General features: G+C 49.2%; 1 protein-coding gene across 1 annotated transcript in view; it reads left to right on the top strand.

Annotated features, from left to right (window-relative positions):
• SPINT1 (serine peptidase inhibitor, Kunitz type 1) overlaps positions 1-4,495 on the top strand; it is a 12,969-nt gene extending 8,474 nt beyond the window's left edge. The window contains exons 2-10 of the mRNA XM_006831760.1: positions 346-473; positions 659-797; positions 881-1,051; positions 1,230-1,256; positions 1,526-1,651; positions 1,768-1,818; positions 2,472-2,642; positions 3,261-3,308; positions 4,281-4,495. Coding sequence (XP_006831823.1) covers positions 346-473; positions 659-797; positions 881-1,051; positions 1,230-1,256; positions 1,526-1,651; positions 1,768-1,818; positions 2,472-2,642; positions 3,261-3,308; positions 4,281-4,495 — 1,076 coding nt within the window. The remainder of the gene's footprint in view (positions 1-345; positions 474-658; positions 798-880; positions 1,052-1,229; positions 1,257-1,525; positions 1,652-1,767; positions 1,819-2,471; positions 2,643-3,260; positions 3,309-4,280) is intronic.
• The last annotated feature ends 7,860 nt before the right edge of the window (positions 4,496-12,355 follow it).

The following is a 12,355-nucleotide window of genomic DNA, read 5'->3' as shown; positions in this document are numbered from 1 at the left end:
ACTTAAACTTTTTTAAAGCAATGAACACAGCCCAAACCAAAATACTGAATCCACCACTGTGGAGTCGATTCTAATTCCTAACAACCCAATGTAGGGTTTCTGAAACTAACAATCAGTCTTTACAGACAGCTTCATCTTTTTCCCACAGAGTTGCTGTTGGATTTTACAGCATTAAGTCATCAACATAAAGACATAGTATGTCTGCATAAAGAGCCAAAAGATGGTTTAATTGTGAGCTCCAGCCTTTACCCCATGCAGAATCTAGATCTGGCCCACATTGATTCCCTGGCCCCCAGGAAGCACCAGGTCCATAGTGGAAGTCAACCTAATCTCCCTTCTTCCCAGGCCCCCGGGTCCTCAAGGGCTGGGCAGGCATGAACATAAAGGTACAACCCCAGGAACCCCTGGTGCTGAAGAGTGAGAAGAATACAGATTGGCACCTACTACAAGGTGCCACGTCCATCAAAGTAGAGGTAAGGTGCTGCACTCCAAAGGATAGATCAGCCAGTGGCCGGGACAGGGTGGGGGTGATAGACATTGAAGATGCATTGAATGTCCAGTCCCTCTACTCTCCCCAGAAGTGTAAGTGGCTGGGAGAGCCTGGGACAGCCCAGCCGTGCCAGGTGGTGTCCCACCTCATGGCCACTCCTGTATCTAGAAAAATGACCCAGACCATGTGACGCTATGGGGACTCAAGGAAGGCATCTACTTGTTCCAACTGAGAGTGACAAACTCCGGCCAGCCAGACAACACTGCCAATGTTACGGTCACTGTGCTGTCTGCCAAACAGACAGAAGGTGAGGGAGGGGAATGGGAGGCAGTCCCAGGAGCCACACTGTCTGGCCCAGAAACCCCTTCTCACACACTCCTTTCCCCCCAGAATATTGCCTGGCATCCTACAAGGTGGGCCGCTGCCGGAGCTCCTTTCCCCGCTGGTACTACGACCCTTCGGAACAGATCTGCAAGAGTTTTGTTTATGGAGGTTGCTTGGGCAACAAGAATAACTACCTTAGGGAGGAAGAGTGCAAGCTAGCCTGCCGGGATGTGCAAGGTGGGCCTTTGAAGGCAGCTTTGGGGCGAGCGTGTCTCTCCCCAGGGTAGGTGGTCTCCTCACTGCTTTCCAGGGAATGGGTAGTGGGAGTCTCATTTCCAGCCCATCCCCCTATCATCTTGTTCCTGCTGGGGCCTGGCCTATCTATCTCCTCTCATGTCTCTGTTCTCTTTCTCAGGCCCCCCTGTGGAAAGGCATCATCCAGGTGGGCTTTGCTCCTTTCCCTCTTTCCCATACCCTTGCCAAGTATCCAATCCATATATCCACACCCCTGAGCATTCCTGCCCTGTGTGGAGGGTCCACTAACACCTGCCCCCTCCATCCCAGCATATTCCTGCCAGGGTCCACCCAGCATGTGTGTAGGAGAGGTCCGGGTGGTGGTAGACTGGGAAGAGGGCCCAGGTCAGGATGCTGTATAAAGGCAGAGCCTGACAATACTGCCTGACGTCATCCACCATCACGTCCCCCACCCAGTATGCTCTGACACCTGTCAGACCACCCAGTTCCGCTGCAGCAATGGCTGCTGCATCGACAGTTTCCTGGAGTGTGACGCCAGCCCCGACTGTCCTGATTCCTCTGATGAGACTGCCTGTGAAAAATGTGAGGCCTGGGGAAGGGAGAGGGTTGGACAGCAGCGGGGGCAGTCCTGATAGCTCTGCTCTGCCCCCATGGGAAACCCTCATTGGGTCTGCGCCTCTGGCCTTTCATCTCTGCAGACACCAGTGGCTTCGATGAGCTCCAGAGCTTCCGTTTCCCCAGTGACAAAGGTAAGCACCCCCTACCCCCTGAGGGCCAGGGCAGATAGATGTTGGCACTGCCAGGCAGAAGGAGGCCAGGGTGAGCTCACTCTCCAGGTGAGCAACCTGTTCCCTGACTAGCTTCCCGGCTCCCTTCTCTGGCTCTCATTGCCCAAGCCTCAGCCATGGTCTTAACACTATGCCCACACAGCAGTCATCTGGTGTTTACTTAATATTTTTTTCTATAAAGTAACACAATGTATTTTTTAAAGGATGGAAAGCCACTATTACTTGCCACTAATGGAGAATAATGAGAAAAATGAGTATAATAAAGCAGTGTTCATCAATTTTAGCTAGACATGATTGCTTGCCAAAGCTCAGACCATGAGGCCCATCCTCTTGGTAAAAAAGGTAGATCAGTCTATGTTAGAAAGTTGAGACCTCTTCCCAAAAACTGAAGAGGAAATTGAAAAGGAAATAACTTTGTGAATCAGTTTCTTTACTTCTGTGTCCAGGATTAGTGTCCTTTACTTCTGGCAAAACTGCCCTGGGCTCCTGAGATCCCCATGAGCCACAGCCCCCTCTGAGCCCAGGGCAGAGTTGGAAGGTGGGAGGTAGCCTGGTTGGATGGTACAGGGAGACCTCTGGACTCACTCAGCCCTCTTTGCCTGCTGTTCCCCCAGGGCACTGTGTGGACCTGCCAGACACTGGACTCTGTCAGGAGAACATCCCCAGATGGTACTACAACCCCTTCATCGAACGCTGCGCCCGCTTTACCTATGGTGGTTGTCATGGCAACAAGAACAACTTTGAGGAAGAGCAACAGTGTCTTGAGTCCTGTCAAGGCATCTCCAGTGAGCTGGGTGGAGGGCGTGTGGGGTGGTGAAGATGAGAGAGGAAGGGCTTAGCTAAAGTCCTCTGCTCTGTCCCAAGGCCCAGGCTGGTCACCTCTGTCCCCAGAGTGCCTGGCATGGGAGTGGGGGAAGATGGGAATGGAGGGTATCTTCATTGCCTCATGTTGCTGTAACAGGAATACCACAGTGAGTGACTTTCAAGAACAGAAATTTGTTTTCTCACAGTTTAGGAGACTAAAAGTCTAAGTTCAAGGTACCAGCTATGGTGTTGTCAGCTCTGGGGGAAGAGCCTTGTTTCTTTCAGTCTTGGCATTTCTTCAGTTCCATGGTGATCTTCATATGATATCTGTCTTCCTCCATTTCTGTTCTTGCTCTTGTGTGATTTGCTCTTTTTATAGCTCAGATGTAATTAGACTTAGGACATGCTCCACACTGATATGGTCCCATAAGAACCCTCTATTTTCAAATGGAATCACATCCACAGATATAGGGGTTAGGATAAACACATATTTTGTGAGGGACACAGTTCAGTTCATTAAAGGGAGTCTGGGGCACTGGGGAGCAGCTGAATCCCAGAGCTCTTAGTGTTTCCTGATCTCTCTCCCCATCACTTTACAGAGAAGGATGTGTTTGGTCTGCGGCGAGAAAACCCCATCCCCAATGTAGGTAAGTTCTGTCCTTTCCTGTCCCTGAGGTTGACCAGCAGATACCAATTCAGGGATCAACTTAATAGGATTGTTTTTGTTGTTGTTAAGTGCCCTGGAGTTGATTCCGACCCTTAGCGACCCTGTGTTAGGATTTCCAAGGAGCAGTTGGTGAGCTTGAACCATTGACCTTGCAATTCAAAGGACTTTGCAGTCTGATGCATTAGCCCACAGCGCCACACCAGGTGGTAGCTAAACAACAGCTGTGTTGGAGAAGGATCCTAAGGTTTCTTATAGGGACAGAGTACCACAATAAAATAGAGATGCCTGTCATGGCCAAGGGAGGGAACTATAACAGAATGCATGTTGGGTGTTTGCCATTGAAAAATGAAAATTTCCAAGGCCTTCCCCCAAGCTACCTTCAAGTAGTTGTAGTAGTTGTTATTGTTATGTGCCCGTGTAGTCGGTTCCTACTTATAGCGACCCTGTGTAGGATTTCCAAGACTGTAAATCTTTACAGGAGTAGAAAGCCTCATCTTTCTCCCGCGGAACAGCTGGTAGTTTCAAACTGCTGACCGTGAGATTAGCAGCCAGATTCGTAACCACTACGCTACCAGAGCTCCTCTCCTTCAAGTAGCAGAGCCAGCTATCCAGAGCCTAGACCTGTTGTTGTGTACCTTCCAGTCAGTTCCAACTCATAGCAACCTGGTATAGGGTTTCTGAGGAGCGACTGGTGGGTTTGAACTGCAGACCTTGTAGTTAGCAGTCCAGTGCTGATCCTATGGCGCCACACCAAGAATCTACACCTAAGGCCCACTAATATCTCGCCTTCTGAGTTCCTGATGGAGTTGTCAGGCTGCTCCTTGGCTAGAGGTCTGAATTGAATGCCCATGGCCTTCTACAGTTGGCACCCATCCTGACTTGGTCCCTTGGATACAGTGTTGGGGTGGGTGTCAGGACTGGGAGGCCCTCATTCTGCCCCTTCTACTCCCAGGCTCTGTGGAGGTAGCCATTGCAGTTCTCCTGACCACCTGCATCGTGGTGATGGTAGCCATCCTGGGTTACTGCTTCTTCAAGAACCAGAGGAAGAGCTTCCGTAGCCACCACCACCGCCACCACCCCCCGCCCCCGACCCCTGCCAGCTCCACAGTCTCCACCACTGAGGACACGGAGCACCTGGTCTATAACCACACGACCCGACCCCTCTGAACCAAGACCTGCCTTGGCCCTTTGGCTGGGGCGCTCACCAGCTCTTCTAGCTGTGCTTCCTCCTTGCCAAGATGGAGGCATGCGCTGGGTAAAACTTTGGGACCAGATTCCTCATGCCTGTGCCCTGGGCCCACTCTGCTCAGAGCCAGGGCTCTGTCCCCTCGGGGAGGTGTCTCAGCTAAACTCAGCCTCAAGTGTTTCTGAGGAAGCTCAAAGATCTGTGATGAGAAAAGCCAAGCCGAGAAAAGCCTTGAACCAGATGGACCTGCCTAGGATTTCAGAGGAAGTCGAGATTTTCTTTGTTCAAACTGTCCTTATTCCAGGGCCAGCTCAGAGTGGGGAGGGACCTAGGGTAGTGTCAGAAGCTGGAGGCTCCCAAACCCTCTCCTCCAAAGTTGTCCCGTTTCCCCTTCCCAGTCAAGGGCTGTGGGGAAGGACGGCCTATGTATATTTTGTGCTGTAAAGAGTTGCTTTTTGTTTATTTAATGCCGAGGGGGTGGGTGAAGAGTGAAAGGTGGCTGTTGTCTGAACTTAGCTTCATCTCTTCCTCTTCCCTCCCACCTGGCTTCCCTGGCCTGGCTGGCAGAACCAGAAGAAGGGCCAGGGTAGGAGAGGATGAACCTTCACCTTCCCTGGGCTCTCCTACATCACATCTGCACCCCCTCTCCACTTTTCCATGGGCTCCAGTCCACCCACATTGTAATAAAATTATTTGGTCTGTGGGCTTCTGCCTCCATTCTGTGGGCCAGGAAAGGGACATAGTTGCTGGGGGGGATGGGGGGAAACTGCCCTGTCCAACCGGTTCAGGCTTTGACCACCCTGTGCAACAGGTTTTCCCACCTTTCCTGAAACTGCCCCAGCCCCTAAGGGTGGAGAGAAGTACCAAAGTTGACCACCAGAGGGGAGGGAGAAGGGGCAATGGGGCGGGAGACCTAGGAGGCCACCAAGTTACTGTGTAGCATTTCCTCCTGGTCTGAGCCTCACTAGCCTTTTCAGTAGCTTCATGTATGGATGGGGCTGGAGAGGAGTTACAGATTTGAATCTTGCCCCTACTCCCTTTGGTGTGTTCATGTTAAGTTCTGTCCCTCAGTTCTGACTCAGCAATCCTGTATAGGGTTTCTGAGTTACAGCTAGTGAGTTTGAACAGCTGACTTTGCAGTTAGCAGTCCAGTGTGTATCCTACAGTGCCACACCAGGACTCTCCCATCTGGCCCAGATCCCCAGCTCTCGTGTCCCACCCACAGAAACCTTGGCTTCTTTGCAGCTGTACACTCCCAGCAGCCTTTAGTTGAATTTTGTTCTTTGACCTTCCCCTCATTACCTCCTCTCCTACCTCATTCATTCGTTTATTCAATAATTTGTAGAGCTCCTACATGGTGTCAGGTACTGCTATTGTAATAAATAACACATTTAATTAGAAATTTGTCAAGACAAGCAATAGTTCTTAGCCCATAGAAAGCAGTATATGAGCTCAAGTTACTGATTGCATGCAGCCCTGTGATATGAGTAGTAGTACTATCCTCACTTTACTGGTGAGACTGACAGCCAGATTGAGTTCCATGGGCCCTAGAGCTAGAATGGGAGAATTGGGTACAAACGCTACAGTGTGTGTCTTTGAAGTACAGCCTACATGAACATTCGTACCAGAAGTAGTTAGTGGACAGTTCAATGAATTCTTGTCTTAACTGTACACTTCTCAAGGCGAGCACCAGATCAGATTGAGAAGCAGAGGATGGGCAGATTTTCATATCTCTGTTTGTATGTGTGTTGTCAGCCTAGACCACATCCCCATCTCTCATCCTTAGCCTGAACTCTTATTCATGAAACCCTCCTGCACTCAACCTGTTTTTCACATGCCTGTGTCTGCGAACAGAATCGGCACAGAGCACCCCCTTGCTTCATTTCCCTGGTTTCCCCTTGGATGTGAGTTAGAGACCTGTGTCCCATCTGAGTCTCCAGCACCCCATCCAGACTCTCCATCGAGTTGATTCCAACTCATAGTAACCCTGTATAGGGCTTCCAAGGAGCCACTGGTGAGTTTGAACCACCGACTTTGCTGTTCAAACTGACCTTGTGGTCCAGTATTTATCCTACAGTGCCATATCAGTAGCCATTCACTAAATGCTGAGTGGATACCAGGGGGTGGGGCTCATTACCTTGCTTTGGCACCTCAGGCACCATATTTTCCCTTCTAGCACCCTACTTTTGCTGACCACTCACCCATGCTTCACAGTCTTAACACCCATTATCAATTCTTTATAAGCACTTTCAGAGATGGGCGATTAATGACTCATTAGATTCTGTATCCCAGTGTCTTGAACAGTGGTCAAAACAGTAAGTGCATAATAGTGTCCACTATTGTGAACACTCAGGGTGGGCTAAAGAGCAAGGGAGATAATGCCAGGCACTGTTATTTATTACAGTGCCATCCCTAGTAATAGCTACAGGGATGTGCTGGGGCGGCTCTGACTCTGGAAGCTGTGATCCTGTAGGGGAGCCATTAGGGGGCGTTCTCACCACCAGACTCTGTTCTCTATGCACACGTTTAGGAGCAGGATGACAACAGACAGGTGTTTGGTATGGAGCAATGAAAGCTGACATTCAGCTCCTGCTCTGGAGTTTACACGCTGGAATGCTGGCAGCAGGGATAACACAGGAAGTAAATACTGTAACAAAACTTAGTCCTGAAACCACTCCTGATCTCTGACTTCCCCCACCAGCCACTGTACCATATCTTCCCCAATGACTCCACTTTCTCAGAACCTGCAAATTCTGTGCTTTTGCACAGATGGTTGCCTCTCCCTCAAGTGCCCTTTTGCCCATGGAAAGCTCCGACTTACCTCCAATCCAACTCAAAAAGCCTTTGTTAGCTCCAGCCAGAGGTCATTTCCCTCACCTGCTGCATACATGTGGGCCATGTCAGTACATATCTGGAGTCCCTGAGTGGTACAGTTAACATGCTCAGTTGCTAATCAAAAAATTGGAGGTTCAAGTCCACCTAGAGGCACCTCAGAAGAAAGGTCTGGTGATCTGCTTTTGGGAAATAGCTGTTAAAAACTACAGATCACAATTCTACTCTGACACATGTGGGTCACCATGTGTCAGATGAGTACTAAGACCACTGGTTTGGTTTGTGTGTGTGTGTGTGTCCCCTTCATCTGATGGGAGGCTCCTAGAGGCAGAGATTGGGCCTTATTTATATCAGTATTTTCCAGGCTGGGTCCTGCTTGTTAAATTACAGCAGAGGCTGATACAGCAATGAAGATGAAGGAAGAGGTTGAGAAATTATTTCATGGAGGAGGTATAAAGAGATGAGCAGGTGGGTGTGAGGGTGTTTCAGACATAAACTTGTACCCAAACTGATCAGTGGAGATCATGGGCTTATTTAATTTGGGTACCAGAGAGTTGTTCGGTTTGTCCCAACCAGTAAGAGGGAAAGCTGGGAGATCAGTGGCTAGAGGCCATAATGGTGGGCACTTAACGATATGAACTGGGAAAAGAGATCCAAACTCTGCTTTAAGGGAGGGGAGCTGGCAGGAGGTCCTGGGACAGGTTAGCAGGCCATATCGCTAAAACTCACCACAGGGTGAAGGACAAACATTTCAAATTCAAATGGCCAAATAACCTGTGTAAAAGGTAAATGGTCAGTATGCGTAAAAATTAATAAAGTTGCACACTAGCAGCCTAGAAACATGCACTTTTATTTTATTGTAATTAACCCCTTGTGTGCTGTTAAATCAATTCCAACTCATAGTAACCCTGTATAGGGTTTCCTAGGAGCAGCTGTTGAATTTGAACTGCCAACCTTGAGGTTAGCAGTCCAGTGATCATCCTATAGCACAATCCCAGGGCTCCGTTTTGACCCCTACAGTAGTTTAATTTCTTGAGTTAGTTGCCAAGATTGAAAGAATCAAGAGATTTCACGTAACAATTGGTGATTCTATCTTGTGAAAAGGGAAGGGACCTGGCGGTCCTGGGCCCACCTTCCAGCATAGCACCAATCTCAGTACTGAGTTTAGCTTCTTGTTCTTAAGTGTCCTGGCGTCTGTTCCGACTCATAGCAACCCCGTATAAGGTTTCAGAGGAGAAGCCAGTGAGTTTGAACTGCTGACCTTGTAGTTCGAAGTCCAGTGCTGATCCTGCAGTGCTGCATCAGAAGCTTAGCAGGTGCCAACCCATCCACAACGCCCATCCAGCCTGCCGCTTCCAGGGTTGCCTGGACATTCAGCTGTGGGACATCCATTCTTTTGTCCCCACCCTGGCTTCCCCATATTTGGGAGTTGTCTCCCAAACCATAATGGTCCCAACATTTCAAACAAACACTGACAAAAAACTGGGTTGTTTCTCCCAAGCCCCTCCCTGCCCACTTAAACAAATAGCCCTGAATGAGGAGTGGTTTGTCCTCTTGCACAAGACCACTCCCTTCCCCACCCAGCCGCAGTTAGACTCAAGTCTGGGAAGGTACCTATAAGCTCCCCTGGGGATAGGTTGTTGTCAGTAGCCCCACCTGGACTTCCTGACTAAACCTGGAAACCAAGTTTCAATCCTGGGGGTTGTCTAAGCCCTCCTACCCACCCACCTGTGTGTCATGTGTCATTTCTTTGTGGCTTCCCCTGAGAGCCAGCATCTCCTTCCTCTACCTACAGTGGCGCCTGGGGGGTTGTATCAGTAGAGCCCAGAACCAGGAAGATGAAGAAATCATACTGCTAAAGAAATAAGGAGGCTCCTTGTGTGTTTTTTTGTTTTGTTTTTTTTAAAGCTATATGTTTATTTGGATAAGCATTTGACTACTGAGGTCAATTTGAACCGTAAGGTTGGTGATTCAAACTTACCAGTTGCTCCTTGGGTTGCTATGAGCTGGAACCAACTCAGTGAAACTAACCAACAATAATAACAATATATACATATATTTAAAAAAGGCTGAAAAAGGATATTCACCAAATGTCAACGGTGTCATCTTTCATTGATAAGTTACAGATTTTTCCCCTACTTTTTGCCAATCTCTGCATTTTCTGAATTTCCTATACTGAATACTCATTGCTTTTGTAATTTAAAAGAAGGTTTTTTTTTTGTTTTTGTTTTTGTTTTTCTAAGTATGCAGGTCATATTTAAGAAAGAACAAATCATCCAATCATGAAACGCAGAGGTGGGAGAATGACAAGGAGGATGGAGGAGAGCTGGCAGGCTCCTAGAGATATGGAGGAGAAAAGTTCAGGACTTTCTGACCTGGAGCCTGCAGGGCTGGCAATGCCACTAACAGAAACAGAGCCAAGCAGAGATGGGGTGAAAGGTGAGGGGTCTCCAGATACCAGGTGGAGACAGGTTTTATTGCTTTTATGGTTGGTGACTTAATTTTTGTTTGCTTATGGCTTGTCTTACTAGGGGAGGGTTTAAGGCAACTTTAAAGGGTACATACATTATGAAATGAGCTGTTCCGTGGGAGAAAGATGAGGCGTTCTGCTCCCGTAAAGATTTACAGTCTCAGAAACCCTGTACAGGGACGCTGTGAGTCGGAACTGACTCCATGGCATATACCAACCAACGACATTATGAAATAATATGAGAATAAAGTGGGGAAAAATAAGAAGGAATTAAAGTGCGGCCAGGGGAAAGGACCAGATATTGAGCTTTGAGGTTTCCACCCTGTTGAGAAGTCTAGACTCCATGGAGAGGATGGATGGATTTCTGGATTTGAGGTGGTCAGATTACCATGGAAGAGCAATGAGAGGTGGGAGTAGGAAGAGCAGAAGAGGTGGAGAAAGAGGAAGCAGAGGAGAGGTCAGAAGGGCAGCAGTAAGCAGAGATGGAGCCCTCACCACAGAGACTGGAGGGCTGAGGAGAGGTCTGTGCTGAGGTTTGGGCTGAGGGGAAGGAACCAGCATGAGGGAGAGGCTGGATGTACAAGGCGAGAACCAACAATGATAATTACAGTGTTGACCCACCAACTTACTTGGGGTTGTCTTCCCAGTGGGTTTTTTCTGACCCCCTCAAACTCTCCTGGAAATCTCCTTTGCAACCACCTTATGACGCCATGTTAACCAGAATGACCATGGAGGTTGGTCCGTGGGCACCAACTAGGGGCCCCACAGTGATTTGTGAAAAATAATGGAGCTAAGCGAAATAAGATCCTTTCTCACCCCAAACCATGACTTTGGCCTAGCTCTCTGGTCCTTGGAGTATAGAACTAGGAGAGATTGTCAGAATTGAGGGGTTGAGGCTCAGAGAAGGCAATGGTTAGGGCCAGAGCAGCCTGGAAAGCCCAAACACTTTGCACCCTGCACCTTATCCAGACAACCAGACGCTTCCCTTTCTAGCTCCAAGTCCTGTTCTTTCTCTGGAAATAGCATAAAGGAGCCATGAGGTCCAGCTGGCCAAGAAACTGTCAGGGCTGGTCCCAGGCCCTAGGAGGCTGGGAACTTCAGGTCCACACCCATGTAAACACAGGCCAGCACTGATACCTCTTACTTGGCTCTTGATAGCTTCTTCAAATCTGTTCCCCACTATTATCTCTCTTATCCCTGCAGGTTTCCTGGGAGCCAGGGAGGGGCAGACAATATTAGCCCCACTTTACAACTGGGAGAAACTCAGACAAGAAGGAAGGCAGTAATTTGCTCAAAGTCACCCTGCAAGTCAGGGATGAGGCAGGAGCCAGAGCCCAGCCGAGGCCCCAGTGGGAGATGGGGTAGTCAGTAGACCACAGTGCCTGTTGGGCAGGGGAGGAGGTGGTAGGTAGGGAGAGAAATGCACACAGTCGCTGGTGGTGCCTTGTCTCATCAGGACAGTGATCTTGCAGTCCTCAGAGGGAGACCTTTCTTTGCAGGCTTTCTTTGCTCCCCAGCTGGTGTAGAGCAGTAGAACATGGCCTTAGAGAACACAGGTCTGAGGGAGGAAGTAGCCATGGGTCAGAGATCCCTAGGTGACACCAATACTGCCTGCTTTTCTGCCAGTTTTAAGAGGTGCCAGGGAACTCTCATGCGTACTGGACCCAAGGGCTTCCCTGCTCTCCCTTACTGCCAAAGGACCAAAGTATCATCTGGCTATCTGGGCAGAGAAGGGAATTGACACAGGTGAGGGTTAAGGAGGCCATGAAGCTGATGCCAATAACTGGCTGATGAATAGGGTGACCATAGCCTAGGTGTATGTCTATTGACCCATATCATTATTAATAGAGGGCATTCAATCTCAAAAGTGTTCCGTGTTTGAAAACAAATGATCATAAATGGTCATCCCAGGTATGGGGCAAGTCCTCTAACCTCTGATCAGTGGAGAAAGCTGGAGAGTGTTCCTCTAGGAAAGAGGCCTGTTTCAATACTGACCTCTGTCCGGTGTCTACCCCTCCCACATCCAGATCTACCTCCCTCTGCCTCATTTACTAGCTGAGCACAACCTTGTCTGCCACATACAACCTGCCTCTCTGTCCTGCCTTCTAAGAGAACGATTTCTAGGAAGCAAAACCCACTGCTCCCTGGAACACTGGGAAGAGGCCTGGGCCTGGCATCAGAATACCAGGTTCAAGGCCCAGTTTTGTCTTAGCCTTATTTATGTGACTCTGCGCTTTGGTCACCTCATCTGAAAGTTGGAGCTAATAAAAGTCATCTGGTCTACCTTGAAACTCATTTGAGAACCATAATGGGGGAGACAGGTTGCCTACGCATGGCTGCACACAAGAGCAAAAAACCCTGCTTCTCTGGGACAGCCAGCACTGCCCAGGTCCAGGAAATCACTTCCTGTGTTGCCACGGGGTGACTCATATGGCCCCTTGGCTGGGTTTTGCTCACTGGGGGATCTGGCTTAGGCCCAAGAAGGACGCTGACAGCGCAGTCCTGCCTGGGAGTCGGGTTTCCTGGCAGCAGAGGTGCA

This window comes from Chrysochloris asiatica, unplaced genomic scaffold, assembly GCF_000296735.1.
Source record: "Chrysochloris asiatica unplaced genomic scaffold, ChrAsi1.0 scaffold00004, whole genome shotgun sequence".
Taxonomy (NCBI): Eukaryota; Metazoa; Chordata; class Mammalia; order Afrosoricida; family Chrysochloridae; genus Chrysochloris; species Chrysochloris asiatica.
This window is presented reverse-complemented; position numbering and strand designations above follow the sequence as displayed.